Source organism: Hippopotamus amphibius, chromosome X, assembly GCF_030028045.1.
Source record: "Hippopotamus amphibius kiboko isolate mHipAmp2 chromosome X, mHipAmp2.hap2, whole genome shotgun sequence".
Lineage (NCBI taxonomy): Eukaryota > Metazoa > Chordata > Mammalia > Artiodactyla > Hippopotamidae > Hippopotamus > Hippopotamus amphibius.
Window position 1 is genome coordinate 75,531,350 of NC_080203.1, and position 17,069 is coordinate 75,548,418.

Genomic DNA, 17,069 nt, shown 5'->3' on the forward strand with positions numbered 1-17,069 from the left:
ATACACGAAATATAATGGCAAAGGAAAGCAGAGTAGCACTTTGTTAACTAGGCTTTTGCCCCCGAAATTCAACATAGACAGTACTGGTAAGCTGGAATGAACCAAATGGCACCTTCATTTTCTCGTAAACCCAATTCAACACATCTAGCAGCACTAGAGGAGCAGGAATAGGGTGCGTGTTTGCCTCTGGTGTTTAGCATTAAGCCAGCTGAGGCCCCATTCAGATTATTGGCCCCCAGACAGGTATCAGTCCCATAGAGGGAGAATAAACAGAAGAGTCAGTGAGGTTGCCCGGAGTTCTCACTTGTACGTATGATTACAACTTCTGAGACACGAGTGTGAGAGGAAGAAAAGACAGCTGTCCAGGCTTGGCAGGCTCTGAGTCTAGAGAATTCTTATCCCCATTCCTCAAAACAACCACCCACAATTTCAAATATGGCACCTCAATTCTTTTTCTTTTTTTTTTCTTTAGATTTTTATTGGAGTGTTATTGCTTTACAATGTTGTGCCAGTTTCCGCTGCACAACAAAGTGAATCAGCTATATGTATATATATATCCCCATACCCCCTCTCTCTCAAGCCTCCCTCCCACCCTCCCTATCCCACCCCTCTAGGTCATCACCAAGCATTGAGTTGATCTCCCTGTGTTATGTAGCAGCTTCCCACTAGCCATCTATTTTACATTTGGTAGTGTATATACGTCAGTGCTACTCTCTCACTTAGTCCCAGCTTCCCCCCCGCCACGTCCTCAAGTGAGTTCTCTATGTCTGCGTCTTTATTCTTGCCATGCCACTGGGTTCATCAGTACCATTTTTTAAGATTCCATATATATGCATTAGCATACGATATTTGTTTTTCTTTTTCTGACTTATTTTACTCTGTATGACAGACTCTAGGTCCATCCACCTCACTGCAAATACCTCAATTTCGTTCCTTTTTATGGCTGAGTAATATTCCATTGTATATATGTGCCACATCTTCTTTATCCATTCATCTGTCAGTGGGCATTCAGGTTGCTTCCATGTCCTGGCTATTGTAAATAGTGCTGCAGTGAACACTGTGGTACATGTTTCTTTTTGGATTATGGTTTTCTCAGGGTATATGCCTGGTAGTGGGATTCCTGGTTCATATGGTAGTTCTATTTTTAATTTTTTAAGGACCCTCCATACTGTTTTCCATAGTGGCTGTACCAATTTACATTCCCACCAACAGTGTAGGAGGGTTCCCTTTTCTCAACACCCTCTCCAGCACTTACTGCTTCTAGATTTCTTTGATGATAGCCATTCTGACTGGTGTGGACACCTCAATTCTTTATCCTGAATTTACCTTGCCTTCTATTGTTCTCTAGCTATAGAGCAATTCATATCATTAGGATGTTTTTTATTATCCTCATAGTGCTGTCCCTGGCCTTTTTTTTTTAAAACATAGAATCCCAGATATAAAGTGAGTGTGGCATTCTCTAGAAGCACATAGGTATTTTGACCAAAAAAACCCACCAGAATCAAATACTCTAGTCGTGAGATCTTGTTTCCTTTTCCATTTAGATAATATCATTATGTACCTACCATGATGCTTGTTTAATTAAGTCTGCAATAACTGTTAATTTCCTTCCCTTCCTTTTGTTTTCCCTTCAAAAAAATTTTGTGTGGCTCAAGAGATCTTTAGGTTCCTGTTGAAATAAAATTTTCTATTGACCTCATCTTTCTTTCCTATAGTTTCCATTCTAGCTGAGACAGAAGAAATCAAGGCCATTTTGAAGGACAAGGGAATTGATGTGGAGACCATTGCTGAGGTGTACCCCATCAGAGTACAACCAGCTCGTATTCTCAGCCACATTTATTCCAGCCTAGGTAAGGAGATTGGCCAGCCTGCTAGAATCAAAGCATTATTCGATACAGGCTGGTTTCCTTTCTTTTTATTTTTTCTTGATCTTGTATTGCTTTATTAAACTGCATCTGAAAAGGAATTTAGAGTCTCTGGAATCTAAATTTCTAACATTATACCTCCTGAGCAGGCTTGATAATTTTTAGTGTGTTTTATGAACTATTTGGTACAGAGGGCATAACTGTTACCAGGCAATGTTATATCTTCATTCCAAGTGTGTGTTTAACCAACATGCTCTTCTCCCATTTCTTGGGACCTATATTTTCATTTTGAAAAATGCTAATTTTATATAAATTAATAGCCAAGGAACTTGTTTTTAGGTCTTTATACTTTGTCATGTAATGAATTAGTTGACAGTATTTTAAAATTCCACTTCTTAATCTGATACTTATTTCTAACTAGTACTTATTTTTTATTCAATTTATATATTGAGTTTGGTGATACACATTAAAAAATTACTAAAAATTAAAAATCTATACAAGTTATTACAAATTTCACATTAAACAAATTACTACATTGTTAACTTTAAAAAAAAAAAGAATGTGCAGAATTTCTAAACTGCCCTTGTGGAAGGCTGTAGTGGCCCCAAAAGATATTCAGGCCCTAATCCCTGAAACCTGTGAATGTTACCATTTAAGACAAAAGGGAGTTTGTGGGTGTGATTAGGTTAAAGAGATTAAGTTTGGTGGGGAGGATTATTTTGGATTATTCAGGTGGGCCCTAAATGTAATCACAAGTCTCCTTATAAGAGGTACCCAGAGGGAGATCAGATTATAGAAGTAAGAGATGTGATAACAGAAGCAAGGGATTAGAGTGATAAGGTAGCCATATCCTCCAGAAGCTGGAAGAGTCAAGGAACAGATTCTCTCTTGGAGCCTCCAGAAGGAACCAGCCCTGCTTGACACCTTGATCTTTATTTTGCCTCATAATAGCCATACAGCTTATTTTGGACTTCTGATCTCCAGAACTGTAAAAATATAAGTGTGTGTTATTTTAAGCTGCTAAGTTTATGTTAATTTGTTATAGCACCAATGGGAAATTAATACAATCTTAAATCAAGCCACAAAGGGGTAAATTTATAAATTAAGAATGTACCTTAGGTAGTAAACTGCCACTTACAAACCCAAAGCCTAGTTGTGTGTGTACGTGTCTACTTTTTTTCTTCACCAAGAGTGGTCTGTTAGTAACTAAAGCCACGTCAAATTTTGTCCAGCTCAAAGCCAGCCTCCTTCCCTTTTTACTAACACCTACTCCAAATATTCAATTTCTTTGGCACTTATGTAGATCTAAATTGAGAGGGAATCAACCAAGGAAGAAAGGGCCAACACTCAGAGATGACTGTTCTTTATCTTTCCTAGCACCCATGTTTTATGCCAGCAGGGCCTGAACTCCCAGAGCTATTAACATTGCATCTAGCTTTAGGAGTATATGGATTTCCCCCACTCTTCCATTCTAGCTAGAATGCAGAAAATCCCTTTTCTTTTTAAATTAAGTGCAAGGTTTGAAGTTCCTAAAGAAATTTTACTAAAAAACGGATAACTAAAATATAAACACATAGAAATTATCAAGTTTATTGAGTATAGGCCTCAGATCCTAATTAATTTATAAAATCTAGCCACAAATTAGCTTGAATATTACAAATTACTGAACCCCTGATTCTCTCCACTGACTCAACCCTATTTATGGTAAATACCAAGTCAAGACTGAAATTTCTGAGATCAATTTGGGTTGATGCTTTACTAAGTGGAATGGGGTACCTCAGTCCTTTCCAGAACCTGCTTCCTGGGTTTTTTTAATCTCCTTGCCAATTCCCTCTAGCTTTAGACTATAATGTACTCCTAGTCTCTAGAAACCAGTCCAATAGCAATAAATCTCTTGAAATAAGGAAGGTGTTTCCCTATTTAGCCCAGAATCTTACTCCATGAATATTAGTTGATCTTATAGTCACTATCTTCTTTGCCCTTCTTAGAAGTCTCGATGGTTTGGGGTTTGTGAAAGTCCTATTGGTGCCTTTGATGTGATTCTCTCTGGCTCTCACTTACAAGTTGATACCCTTTACCCTTGTCTTTTTCATATCCATTGTTCTAGACTCAGCATAATCTTATTAGGATACAAGTAACTTCCAAGCTTTGGGCCTTCATTCCTAGAATCTACCTGCATCACATCAGATCTCTCCAACAAACAGAAGCAAACTCCTCACTGATTACTTTTTTAAAGTCTACACTTCATTTTGGGCCTCTTACTAAGTTGTTATTTTCTAGCCAGAGAACATAAGGACTGCTAGGTCTTCAGGACTTCAGTTTAATGGATGATCAAACATTTCAGGGACTCAAGTAACAAGTTACATTTATTTTTCACATGTGCTCTTCATTCGCTTCATTCATTCATTCTTTCATAAGGATCTATTGCTTACTTTTATGTACCAGGTACTGAGCTTGATACTGTGAGAGACAGACATATAATCAAATAATTATATACAATCTTATAAATGCTATAACAATGGTATTATGTACAAAGTACAGGAGAAAAAGAACAGATTTGCCTGGGAAGGTCAAGAAAGGCATGTTTTGATCTATAAAATGAGTGACTCTTTATAATTCCATTATTGTAATAATTTCACAATAACAAAATTGCTTTAAGGATACATTGAATGACAGCTGTAACTCCACCAAGGAAAACAGGATATTTCTTCACCAAGTATGTTCATTTATATATGTTAACTAAGTGGGATTCTCTGCCTCACCTCAAACACTCAGTATTTCAGTTCCATAATATGTTTTTTTAAATTTTTTAATATTATGTTGTTAACTTTGGGAACATAAGAACTTTATAGGAGAATGCTGTCAGAAACATGGGGGAGTGAAAAGCTACCTTTGTCTCTCCCCTTCAATCTACAACCAGTAGAACATCCACAACACAATGAAGGTGCCTTTGCCCAACACAACAGGATGCTGGAGAATTCCACACATCTGTACATCTAAAGGTGGGTGGACTGGAACACATAGAGGAGACAGAACCGAGGGAACAGTGGAGTCAGTACTTGCAATCCCAGCCCTCTGACTGGCAGCTGAGCCCACAGCTTCAGAAAACCCAATAGCAGCAGGGGAAGCAGCACACATGACTCTGCCTGCCACCACAGGTAACTTGGCAGCAGCAACAGTGATGCCTGGGACCCCATCCCTCAAACCACTGAGGAACCCACAACCCCAGACTCTGGCCCCCCTATTTGCATTGGCAGAGCCCATGAACCTGACAATACCAGACACAGTAGAGGCATCTGTGCAACCCCAGCTTCCCCTCCCACACTGTTCCCCTCCCGACACAGCAGAGCCTGTGTCTTGGGGATCTCCCACACAAGGGAAGAGCCCACTATCCCAATAATGACAGCAGCTCTGGCAGAAGCAATGCGTCAGTGACCCTAGAGGCACAAGAAGCAACAGCAAAGGCACAGAGCCATACCTGTTACACATGTGGTGGAGGCTGAAAAGTGGCAACTCTCAAATATAACTACAGGCAGCTCAGGAGAGCGAAACCAAAAACTTGTGTGATGGTGCCACCTACTGGAAAACAAAAGAAAGGACTGTAACTCCTAACCTGTCATTTAATTTCACATGTGCCAGCAGAGGAACAATTCATCAAGCAAGATGAAGAATCACAGTAACACTGTATCACAAAAAGAAAATAACAATTCTCCAGAAACAAAACTTAAAGTCATGGAATATTGAAATAGATAGAGAATTCAAATGGCCATCATGGAGACTTCCCTGGTGGCGCAGTGGTAAAGAATCCACCCTGCAGTGCAGGGGACATGGGTTTGATCCCTGGTTGGGGAACTAAGATCCCACATGCCATGGGGCAACTAGGTCCGCATGCCACAACTACTGAGCCTGCTCGCCTCAGCTAGAGAGCCCACGTACCACAAACTACAGAGCCCACACATTCTGGAGCCTGTGCACCACAGCTACAGAGCCCACATGCCCTGCAGCCCACACATCACAACTAGAGAAGAGAAAACCCGCACGCCACAACTAGAGAGAAGCCCACACGCTGCAGCAAAGAGTCTGCACGCCTCAACGAAAGATCCCACGTGCCACAACAAAGACCCAACACGACCAAAAATAAAATAAATAATAAAATAAAGTTTCATTAAAAAATGGGCATCATGAAGGAACTCAGTGAGATACAAGAAAACTCAGCAAGGCAGTTTGATGAGCTCAGGAATAAAATTAATGAACAGAAGGAATACTTTATCAAAGAGATTAAAACTCTAAAAAAGAACCAAACAGAAGTTCTGGAGCTGAGGAACACAATAGACAAGATGAAGAATGCATTTAGAAAGCACTGGAAATAAAGCAGACAATATGGAAGAGAGCATTAGTGAGCTCAAAGATAGAAACCTAGAAATGATACAAGAGGAAAAAGAAGTAACACATATATAAAAAGAGGAAATCCTATGAGAACTACACAACTCTTTCAGGAAAGGCAGCATTAGGATAATAGGCATCCCAGAAGGAGAAAAGAGGAAGAAGAGAGCAGAAAGATTAAAAAACAACAGCTGAGATCTTCCCAAACTTGGGGAACAAACAGGACAATCAAGTCCATGAAGCAATGAGAACACCTAATTAACCTCATTGCAAAAAGATGTTTTCCAAGACACATGATATTAAAATTGTCAAAAGTTAATGACAAAGAATTTTAAACGTGTCCAGGGGTAAAAAGGCTGGTAATCTATGAAGGAACCCCCATTAGGCTATCAGCAGGTTTCTCAGCAGAAGCCATAACAGCCAGGAGAGAGTGAAATGACATTTTCAAAATACTGAAAGAAAAATTATCATCCCAGAATACTCTATCTAGCAAAATTATCATTCAGATATGAAGGAGAAATAAAGGCTTTCCCAGACAAAAGCTGAAGGAATTCATCAAAATTAGACCTGCCTTACAAGAGATATTGAAAGGAGTGCTTCTACCAGAAACAAAACAGCAAAAATACACAAAACTTTAAGCAAGGTGATAAATAGAACCAGAAAAATTGCAACTCTTTATCAGAATAGATTTTTAAACACATTATTATAAAGGTTAAAGGGAACAAAAGAGAGCAGAAAAATAATTATAGCTGTCTTATTTTGGTAACAAACCCACAACATAAAAAGGGATAATTTGAGACAACAAAAACACTAAAAAAGGGAGGAGGAAAGTGACAGAACTCATACAGGTGAGTAAACATAAAATGCTATCAGCAGAAAAAGGATTCTTTTATCTATGAGAAAGTTTATACAAACCTTAGGGTAACCACAAAAATAAACATAGCTACACATATACACAAAGAGGAAACTGAGAAAAATATCAGAAAATCATCAAACCAAAATGGCAGACAGAAACAAAAGGGAAAAGAAACTGTGGAGATATAGGGCAACCAGAAAACAAAAGATAAAATGGCAGTACTAAGTCATCATCTGTCAATAATCAACCTAAATATAAATAAATTGAATTCACCAGTCAAATGACACACAGTGGCTGGATGGATTAAAAAACAAGACCCAACTATTTGCTGCCTCCAGGAGACACATCTCAACTCTAAAGACAAACATAGGCCAAAGGAAAGGCATGTAAAATGATACTCCAAGCAAATAGCAGCCAAATGAGCGCAGGTGTAGCCATATTAATATCAGACAAAAGAGACTTAAAGCCAAAAAAGGTAACAAGAAATAAAAATGAACAGTATATAATGATAAAAGGGACAGTTCATCCAAAGACATAACATAGGAGCACCAAAATATATAAAACAATTATTAACAGCCCTAAAGGGGGAATTTGACAGCAACACAATAATGGTAGGGGACTTTAACACCCCTTTTACATCAGTGGTTAGATCATACAGACAGAAAGTCAACAAAGAAAGAGCAGTCTTAAATGAAACTTTCTACCAGATGGATTTGATAGATTTGTACAGAACATTCTATCCAAATGCAGCAGAATACACATTCTTCTCAAGTGCACATGGAACTTTCTCAAGCATAGACCATATTTTGGTATTTGCTGTGGGTTTGTCATATATGGCCTTTATTATGTTGAGGTAGGTTCCCTCTATGCCCACCTTCTGGAGACTTTTTATCATAAATGGGTGTTGAATTTTGTCAAAAGCTTTTTCTGCATCTATTGAGATGATCATGTGGTTTTTATCCTTCAGTTTGTTAATACGATGTATCACATTGATTGATTTGCATATATTGAAGAATCCTTGCATTCCAGAGAAAAACCCCACTGGATCATGGTGTATGATCCTTTTAAGGTGTTGTTGGATTCTGTTGGCTAGTATTTTGTTGAGGATTTTTGCATCTAAATTCATCAGTGATATTGGTCTGTAGTTTTCTTTCTTTGTAGTATCTTTGTCTGGTTTTGGTATCAGGGTGATGGTGGCTTCAAAAAATGAGTTTGGGAGTGTTCCTTCCTCTGCAATGTTTTGGAAGAGTTTGAGAAGGATGGGTGTTAGCTCTTCTCTAAACGTTTGATAAAATTCACCTGTGAATCCATGTGGTCCTGGACTTTTGTTTGTTGGGAGATTTTTAATCACAGTTTCAATTTCATTACTTGTGATTGGTCTGTTCATATTTTCTCTGTCTTCCTGATTCAGTCTTGGAAGGTTATACCTTTCTAAGAATCTGTCCATTTCATCCAGGTTGTCCATTTTATTGGCATATAGTTGCTTGTAGTAATCTCTTATGGTGCTTTTTATTTCTGTGGTGCCAGTTGTAACTTCTCCTGTTTCATTTCTAATTTTATTGATTTGACCTCTCCCTCTTTTTCTTGGTGAGTCTTGCTAGAGGTTTATCAATTTTATTTATCTTCTCAAAGAACCAGCTTCTAGTTTTATTGATTTTTGCTATTGTTTTCTTTGTCTCTGTTTCATTTATTTCTGCTCTGATCTTTATGATTTCTCTCTGTCTACTAACTTTGGGATTTGTTTGCTCTTCTTTCTCTAGTTTCTTTAGGTGTAAGGTTAGATAGTTTATTTGGGATTTTTCTTGTTTCTTGCGGTAGGATTGTATCACTATACAGTTCCCTCTTAGAACTGCCTTTGCTGCATCCCATAGGTTTTGGATCATTGTGTTTTCATTGTCATTTGTCTCTAGGTATTTTTTGATTTCCTCTTTGATTTCTTCAGTGATCTCTTGGTTATTTAGTAACATATTGTTTAGCTTCCATGTGTTTGTGTTTTTTACAGTTTTTGTCCAGTAATTGATTTTTAATCTCATAGCGTTGTGGTCAGAAAAGGTGCTTGATATGATTTCAATTTTCTTGAATTTACCAACGCTTGATTTATGACCAAAAATGTGATCTATCCTGGAGAACGTTTGATGTGCACTTGAGAAGAATGTGTAATCTGCTGTTTTTGGATGTAATGTCCTATAGATATCTATTAAATCCAGCTGATTTATTGTGTCATTTAAAGCTTGTGTTTCCTTATTAATTTTCTGTGTGGATGATCTGTCCATAGGTGTAAGTGGGGTGCTAAAGTCCCCCACTATGATTGTGTTACTGTTGATTTCCTCTTTCACAGTTGTTAGCATTTGCCTTATGTATTGAGGTGCTCCTATATTGGGTGCATATATATTTATAATTGTTATCTCCTCTTCTTGGATTGATCCCTTGATCTTTATGTAGTGTCCTTTCTTGTCTCTTGTAACATTTTTTATTTTACAGTCTATTTTATCTTATATGAGTATCGCTACTCCAGCTTTCTTTTGATTTCCATTTGCATGAAATATCTTTTTCCATCCCCTCACTTTCAGTCTGTATGTGTCCCTAGGTCTGAAGTGGGTCTCTTGTAGACAGCATATACATGGGTCTTCTTTTTGTATCCATTCAGCCAGTCTGTGTCTTTTGGTTGGTGCATTTAGTCCATTTACATTCAAGGTAATTATCGATATGTATGTTCCCATTACCATTTTCTTAATTGTTTTGTTTTTGTTTCTGTAGGTCCTTTCCTTTTCTTATGTTTCCCGCTTAGAGAAGTTTCTTTAGCATTTGTTGTAAGGCTGGTTTGGTGGTGCTGAATTCTCTTAGCTGTTGCCTGTCTGTAAAGCTTTTGATTTCTCCCTCGAATCTGAATGAGATCCTTGCTGGGTAGAGTATTCTTGGTTGTAGGTTATTCCCTTTCATCACTTGAAATATATCATGCCACTCCCTTCTGGCTTGCAGAGTTTCTGCTGAGAAATCAGCTGTTACCCTTATGGGTGTTCCCTTGTATGTTGTTTGTTGTTTTTCCCTTGTTGCTTTTAATAACTTTTCTCTGTCTTTAATTTTTGTCAGTTTGACTACTATATGTCTTGGCATGTTTCTCCTTGGGTTTATCCTTCCTGGGACTCTCTGCACTTCCTGGACTTGGGTAGCTATTTCCTTTCCCATATTAGGGAAGTTTTCAACTATAATCTCTTCCAGTATTTTCTCAGGTCCTTTCTCTCTCTCTTCTCCTTCTGGAACCCCTATAATGCGAATGTTGGTGCGTTTAACATTGTCCCAGAGGTGTCTTAGGCTGTCTTCAGTTCTTTTCATTCTTTTTTCTTTATTCTTTTCTGCATCAGTGATTATCACCATTCTATCTTCCAGGTCACTTATTCGTCCTTCTGCCTCAGATAATCTGCTATTGGTTCCTTCTAGTGTATTTTTCATTTCAGTTATTGTGTTGCATATCTCTGTTTGTTTGTTCTTTAATTCTTCTAGGTCTTTGGTAAACTTTTCTTGCAACTTTTCGATCTTTGCATCTAGTCTGTTTTCAAAGTCCTGGATCATCTTCACCATCATTATTCTGAATTCTTTTTCTGGAAGAGTGCCTATCTCCTCTTCATTTAGTTGTTTTTCTGGTGTTTTATCTTGTCCCTTCATCTGGTACAAAGTCGTTTGCCTTTTCATTTTCTCTGTCTTTCTGTGGCTGTGATTTTCAGTTCCACAAGATGGAATACTGCTGATACTGCTTGATTCTGCTGTCTGCCCTCTTGTGGAGGAAGCTGTCTAGGAGGCTCATGTGTGCTTCCTGATGGGAGGGACTGATGTTGGGTTGGGCTGGGTGGGTGGAGCTCAGTAAAATTTTAATCCGATTTGGTGGGTGGAGCTCAGTGACACTTTAATCTGCTTGTCTGCCAATGGGTGGGGCTGTGTTCCCACCCTGCTGGTCATTTGGCCTGAGGTGACCCAGCACTGGAGCTTACAGGCTCTTTGGTGTAGCTAATGGTGGACTCTGGAAGGGCTCACGCCAGTGAGCACTTCTCAGAACCCCTGCTGCCAGTGCCCCCGTCTCCTCGGTGAGCCACAGCTGCCCCCCACCTTTGCAGGCAACCCTCCAACACCAGCATGTCAGTCTGGTTCAGTCTCCTATGGGGTCAGTGTTCCTTCCCCCTGGGTCCTGGTGAGCACAATTTTTTGTGTGCCCTCCAAGAGTGGAGTCTCCGTTTTCCCCAGTCCTGTGGAGGTCCTGCAATCAAATCCCGCTGGCTTTCAAAGTCTGATTCTCTGGGGATTCCTGCTCCCATTGCTGGACCCCCAGGTTAGGAAGCCTGACGTGGGGCTCAGAACCCTCAGGACTTCTGTGGTATAACTCTTCTCCAACTTGTGAGTCACCCACCCAGTATTTATGGGATTTGATTTTAATGCGATTGCGCCCCTCCTACCATCTCATTGTGGCTTCTCCTTTGTCTCTGGATGTGGGGTGTTTTTTTTTGGTGAGTTCCAGTGTCTTTCTGTCGATGGTTGTTCAGCAGTTAGTTGTAATTCCGGTGCTCTTGCAAGAGGGAGTGAGCACACATCCTCCTACTCCGCCATCTTCTAAGCTCTCCAAGCCTAGACCATATTTTGGGACACAAAATAAGTCTCAATAAATTTAAGAAGACTGAATCATATCAAGCATCTTTTCTGATCACAATGGAATGAAACTAGAAATCAACTACAAAAAGAAAACTGGAAAAATCACAGATATGTGGAGACTGAAAAACATCCTACTGAACAACTAAATCAAAAGAAAAATAAAAAATTACTTAAAGACAAATAAAAATGAAAATATAACATACCAAAATCTATGGGATGCAGCAAAAGCTAGTATGGAAGTTTATAGCAATACAGGCCTACATCAAGAAATAAGAACACTGAGTGGCACTAGAAACCAGATCCAGGCTACAGGACCGGCTGTTGACCTCAGTCAGGAGCTGGACCACCACAGACTCATAGGACCCTCAAAGAGCTGCCACTGACAGGGGAGTCACTGGAACTCAGACGTCCCATCCTAGTGCTATCTGGCAAGGTCTGAGATGGGGCTTGACACAGTGGAAACCCCATCTGCTGCCCCCAGTCAGAGAAGAGTTTTTTTTAAAAAGAAACAAGAAAACTCTCAGATAAACAATCCAACCTTACACCTGAAGGAACTAGAAAAAGAAGAACAAAAAAAAAAACCCAAGTTAATAGGAGGAAGGAAATATTAAAGATTGGAGTTGAAATAAATGAAATAGAGACTAAAAAGAAAATAGAAAAGATCAATGAAACTAAGTGCTGAGTCTTTAAAAAGATAAACAAAATCAGGAAAGCATTGGCTAGACTCACTACGAAAAAAGAGAAGGCCCACTTCAAATCAGAAGTGAAAAGGGATAAATAACAATGGTTACCACAGAAGTACAAAGGATTAGAATATAAACAGCCACACACCAACAAATTGGACAACTAGAAGAAATGGACAAATTCTTAGAATTATACAACCTTCCAAGATCAAATCATGAAAAAATAGAAAACTTGAATAGACCAATTACTATTACAGAGTTTGAAACAGTAATAATAATAAAAAAAAAAAACTCCAAAAAACAAAAGTCCAGGACCAGACAACTTCACAAATAAATTCTACCAAACATTCAAAGAGTTTATACTGATTGAATAGAAAGGAACACTTCCTAATTCATTTTACAAGGCCAACATCACTCTGATGTCAAAACCAGACAAAGACAGCACAAAAAAAGAAAATTATAGACCAACATGTCTGATAAACATAGATGCAAAAATCCTCAACAAAATATTAGTAAACCGAATTCAACACTGAAAGGATCATACACCATCCATGATCAAGTGGGATTTATTCCAGGGATGCAGAGATGGTTCAATATCTGTAGATCAATCAATATGATACACCATGTTAACAAAATGAAGGATTAAAAACTATTTTATCATCTCAATAGATGCAGAAAAGCATTTGACAAAATTCAACACTGATTTATGATAAAAACTTTCAATAAAGTGGATATACAGGGAACATACCTCAACAAAATCAAGGTCATATATGACAGAGCCACAGCTAACATGATACTCAATGGTGAAAAACTGAAAGCTGTCTCTCTAAGATCAAGAACAAGGATACCTGCTCTTGCCATTCCTATTCAACATAGTATTGGAAGTCCTAGCCTGAGCAATTAGGTGAGAAAAACAAATAAAAGGCATCCAAATTGGAAAGGAAGAAGTAAAACTGTCACTATTTGCAGATGACATGATTTTATATATAGAAAACCCTAAAGACTCCATCAAAAAACTATTAGAAATAATAAAACAGTAAAATTTCAGGATACAAAACCAAAATATAAATACCTGTTACATTTCTATATGCTAACAATGAGCTAACAGAAAGAGAAATTAAGAAACTATCTAGGAATATGCTCAACATTGTTAATCAGAGAAATGCAAATTAAAACCACAATGAGATATCACCTCACACCTGTCAGAGTGGCCATCAAAAAGAACACAAATAACAAATGTTGGAGAAAAAGGAACCCTGTACACTGTTGGTGAGAATGTAAATTGGTGCAGCCATGTGGAAAACATACAGAGGTTTCTCAAAAAACTAAAAATAGAACTACCATATAACCCAGCAATTCCACTCCTGGCTATATGTCTGACAAAAATGAAATTACTAATTTGAAAACATACATGCAACCCAATGTTCACATTCACAGCAGAAGTATTTATAGTAGCCAGGATATGGAAGCAACCTAAGTGTCCATCAACAGATGAATGGATAAAGAAGATGTATACACACAATGAAATACTACTCAGCCATATAAAAGAATGAAATTTTGCCATTTGCAGCAACATGGATGAACTTGGAGGGTATTGCACTAAGTGAAATATGTCAGACAGAGAAAGACAAATAGTGTATGATATCATTTATATGAGGAATCTAAAAATACAACAAACTAGTGAGTATAACAAAAAAGAAACAGACTCACAGATATATGGAACAAACTAGTGGTCACCAGTAGGGAGAGGGAAGGGGGAAGGGGCAAGATAGGGGTATGGGATTAAGAAGTACAAATTACTGTGTATAAAATAAACTACAAGGATATATAGTACAGCACAGTGAATATAGCCAATATTTTATAATAACTCTAAGTGGAGTATAATCTTTAAAAATTGTAAATCACTACATTGTACACCTGAAACATAATATTGTACATCAACTATATCTCAATAAAGAAAATTTTGAAACGTGATTTCTGGTGTATTGATAATTATTAAAATAATCCACTAAAATCTAAATACTGTACTCTGCCAACTTGATATCTACAGTCATCCCTTTAAAAAATACATGAGCAAAATATTCAACAACAACAACAAAATGACAATATCTAGGAAAAAATTTAACCAAGGAGGTGAAAGACCTATACACTGAAAACTGTAAGACATTGTTGAAAGAAATTGAAGAAGAAACAAATAAATGGAAACATATCCCATGCTCATGGATTGGAAGAATTAACATTGTCAGAATGTCCTTATTACCTTGAGCTATCTACAGATTCAATGTAATCCTTATCAAAATCTCAAGGACATTTTTCACAGAAGTAGAAGAAAAAATTCTTAAATTTATATGGAACCATAAAAGGCCCCAAATAGGCAAAGTAATCCTGAGAAAAAAAGAACAAAGCTTTTTCACACTCCCTGATTTCAAACAGCAAAGCTGCAGTAATCATAACAGCATGGTATTGGCAGAAAGATAGATCAGTGGAACAGAATTGAGAGTCCAGAAATACACTCATGCGTATATGGGCAAGTAATTTATACCAAAAGAGCAAAGAACATACAATGGAGAAAGGATAGTATCGTCAATAAATGGAGCTGGGAAAACTGGACAGTCACATGCAAAAAATATGAGACTAGACCACTGTCTCATACCATACACAAAAATTAACTCAAAATGGATTAAAGACGAATATAATGCTTGAAACTGCAAAACTCCTTGAAGAAAACATCGGTAGTATACTCTTTGACATCAGTCTTACTGATTCTTTCTAGCTATGTCTACTTAGGCAGGGAAAACAAAAACAAAAATAACAAATGGGATTAACATTAAGCTGAAAAGCTTCTGCCCAGCAAAAGAAACCATCAATAAAATGAAAAGAAAACCCACTGAATGGGAGAAGATATTTGCAAATGATATATCTGATGAGGGGTTAATGTCTAAAATATATAAAGAACTCATACAACTCAATAACAACAACAAAAACCCCAAACAACCTGACTAAAATGAGCAGAGGAGCTGAATATACATTTTTCCAAAGAAGACTTACAGATGGTCAACAGGCACATGAAAAGATGTTAAATATCACTAATTGTTAAGGAAATGCAAGTCAAAACCACAAAGAGATATCACCTGATATCACCTCATACCTGTAAGACTGGCTATTATCAAAAAGGTAGGAATAGAATACTACTTAGCTAGAAAAAAGATGAAATCTTGTCATTTGCAAAAACATGAATGGGCCTTGAGGGTGTTATGCTTAGTGAAATAAGTCAGACAAAGAAGGACAAACACTGTATTATTTCACTCATATGTGGAATAGAAAAAAAAAACTAATAAAAGCAAACATGTAGATACAGAGAACAGAGTAGTGGTTACCAGAGGAGAAGGGACTGGGGGGGGAGGGTAGGTGGGTGTGAAATCAATGGTTCCTCAATAAAAAAAAGAACTTTATAAATATTAAACTCAAATCTTTATATAATGGTTAATTCTTTTCTAATCTATTAGTGAACATAGATACATTTTCATAGTTATATTCAGTGTGTACATATTAACATATGCTGTTTTTTTACTTATTCTTTCATGTATTTCCACATGTTGAAAGAGCTATATATTATTCCATCAAATTTAAGTAATTGTTTCCTTATTATTGGGTACTTGAATTGTTTTCCAAAATTTTTATCCATGAGTAGGTTTTTATAGGTATTCATATATATACTCCTGTTTCCTTGGAGTATATTCTTAGAAAAAGGATTCTGGGTAAAAGAATATGAACAACTTTGTAGCTCTTGTTACATGCTGCCAGATTATTCTTTAGAAAGACCAGTTTTTAATGACATCAATAAATATAAAATATACCTTTTTATTAATATTTTTACTACCTCATCAATGTTGGGTTTTTATCATTTGTTTTTGTTAAATTAATAGTTTTAATACACATAAAGTTATTCTAGTTTCCTTTCTTTAATTCCTAGTGAGGGTAGGTATTTTTTCATTTTTGCTTTACTTTTTAAAAAATTATGTCTCCTATTGCCTGCATATCTAGCAGGATCTATACATTTTCATATATATTTATCAATTCTTTATATTTTGTTTTATCAATGAGGTTTATAATGTATGTATTTCTTATTCTATAGCTTTCTTTTAGATAATTATTTTCTTGCCTTTGTGCAACTTTTTCAACATCAGATACATTCATTTTATCAGATGTATCTTTCATTTCTTCAGGAATTGTGATTTATCTCCTATTTTCATTTGAACAGTTAAACTATTCTCATTCTCTTCAATTGTCACAAGTAGTAGGTTATCTGATTCCAATTTCCTATATACATGTTGACTGCAGGGAACTGGAAGATAGAGAAAAGCGCAAAAGAAAAGATAAAAATCTTTAAATTATAAATCTGTAATTCTCCAGTCTCAGAAAACCACTGTTTCCATTTTGGAGTATTTGCTTCCAATTATTTTTTGTAAAATAAATACACACTTGTTTTTAGAAAAATGGTGTCAGAAAGAAGTCTGCAATCTGTTTTTTGCAACATAATATATGACGAACCCTATTACATTTTCTTAAATAGCCCTCTGCAACACTATTTTAATATCTATATTAGCATAATATCGTAAATTGTTTTTTGGTCATATGGATGAT

The 17,069-nt window shown here is 36.9% G+C and overlaps 1 protein-coding gene across 5 annotated transcripts in view; it reads left to right on the forward strand.

Annotated features, from left to right (window-relative positions):
- The window catches only part of PHKA1 (phosphorylase kinase regulatory subunit alpha 1), a 120,277-nt gene that overhangs the window by 46,426 nt on the left and 56,782 nt on the right, over positions 1 to 17,069 (forward strand). For all 5 annotated transcript variants that reach the window (XM_057717829.1, XM_057717830.1, XM_057717831.1 and 2 more), the window contains exon 14: positions 1,716 to 1,850. In XM_057717829.1, the coding sequence (XP_057573812.1) occupies positions 1,716 to 1,850 (135 nt within the window). The remainder of the gene's footprint in view (positions 1 to 1,715; positions 1,851 to 17,069) is intronic.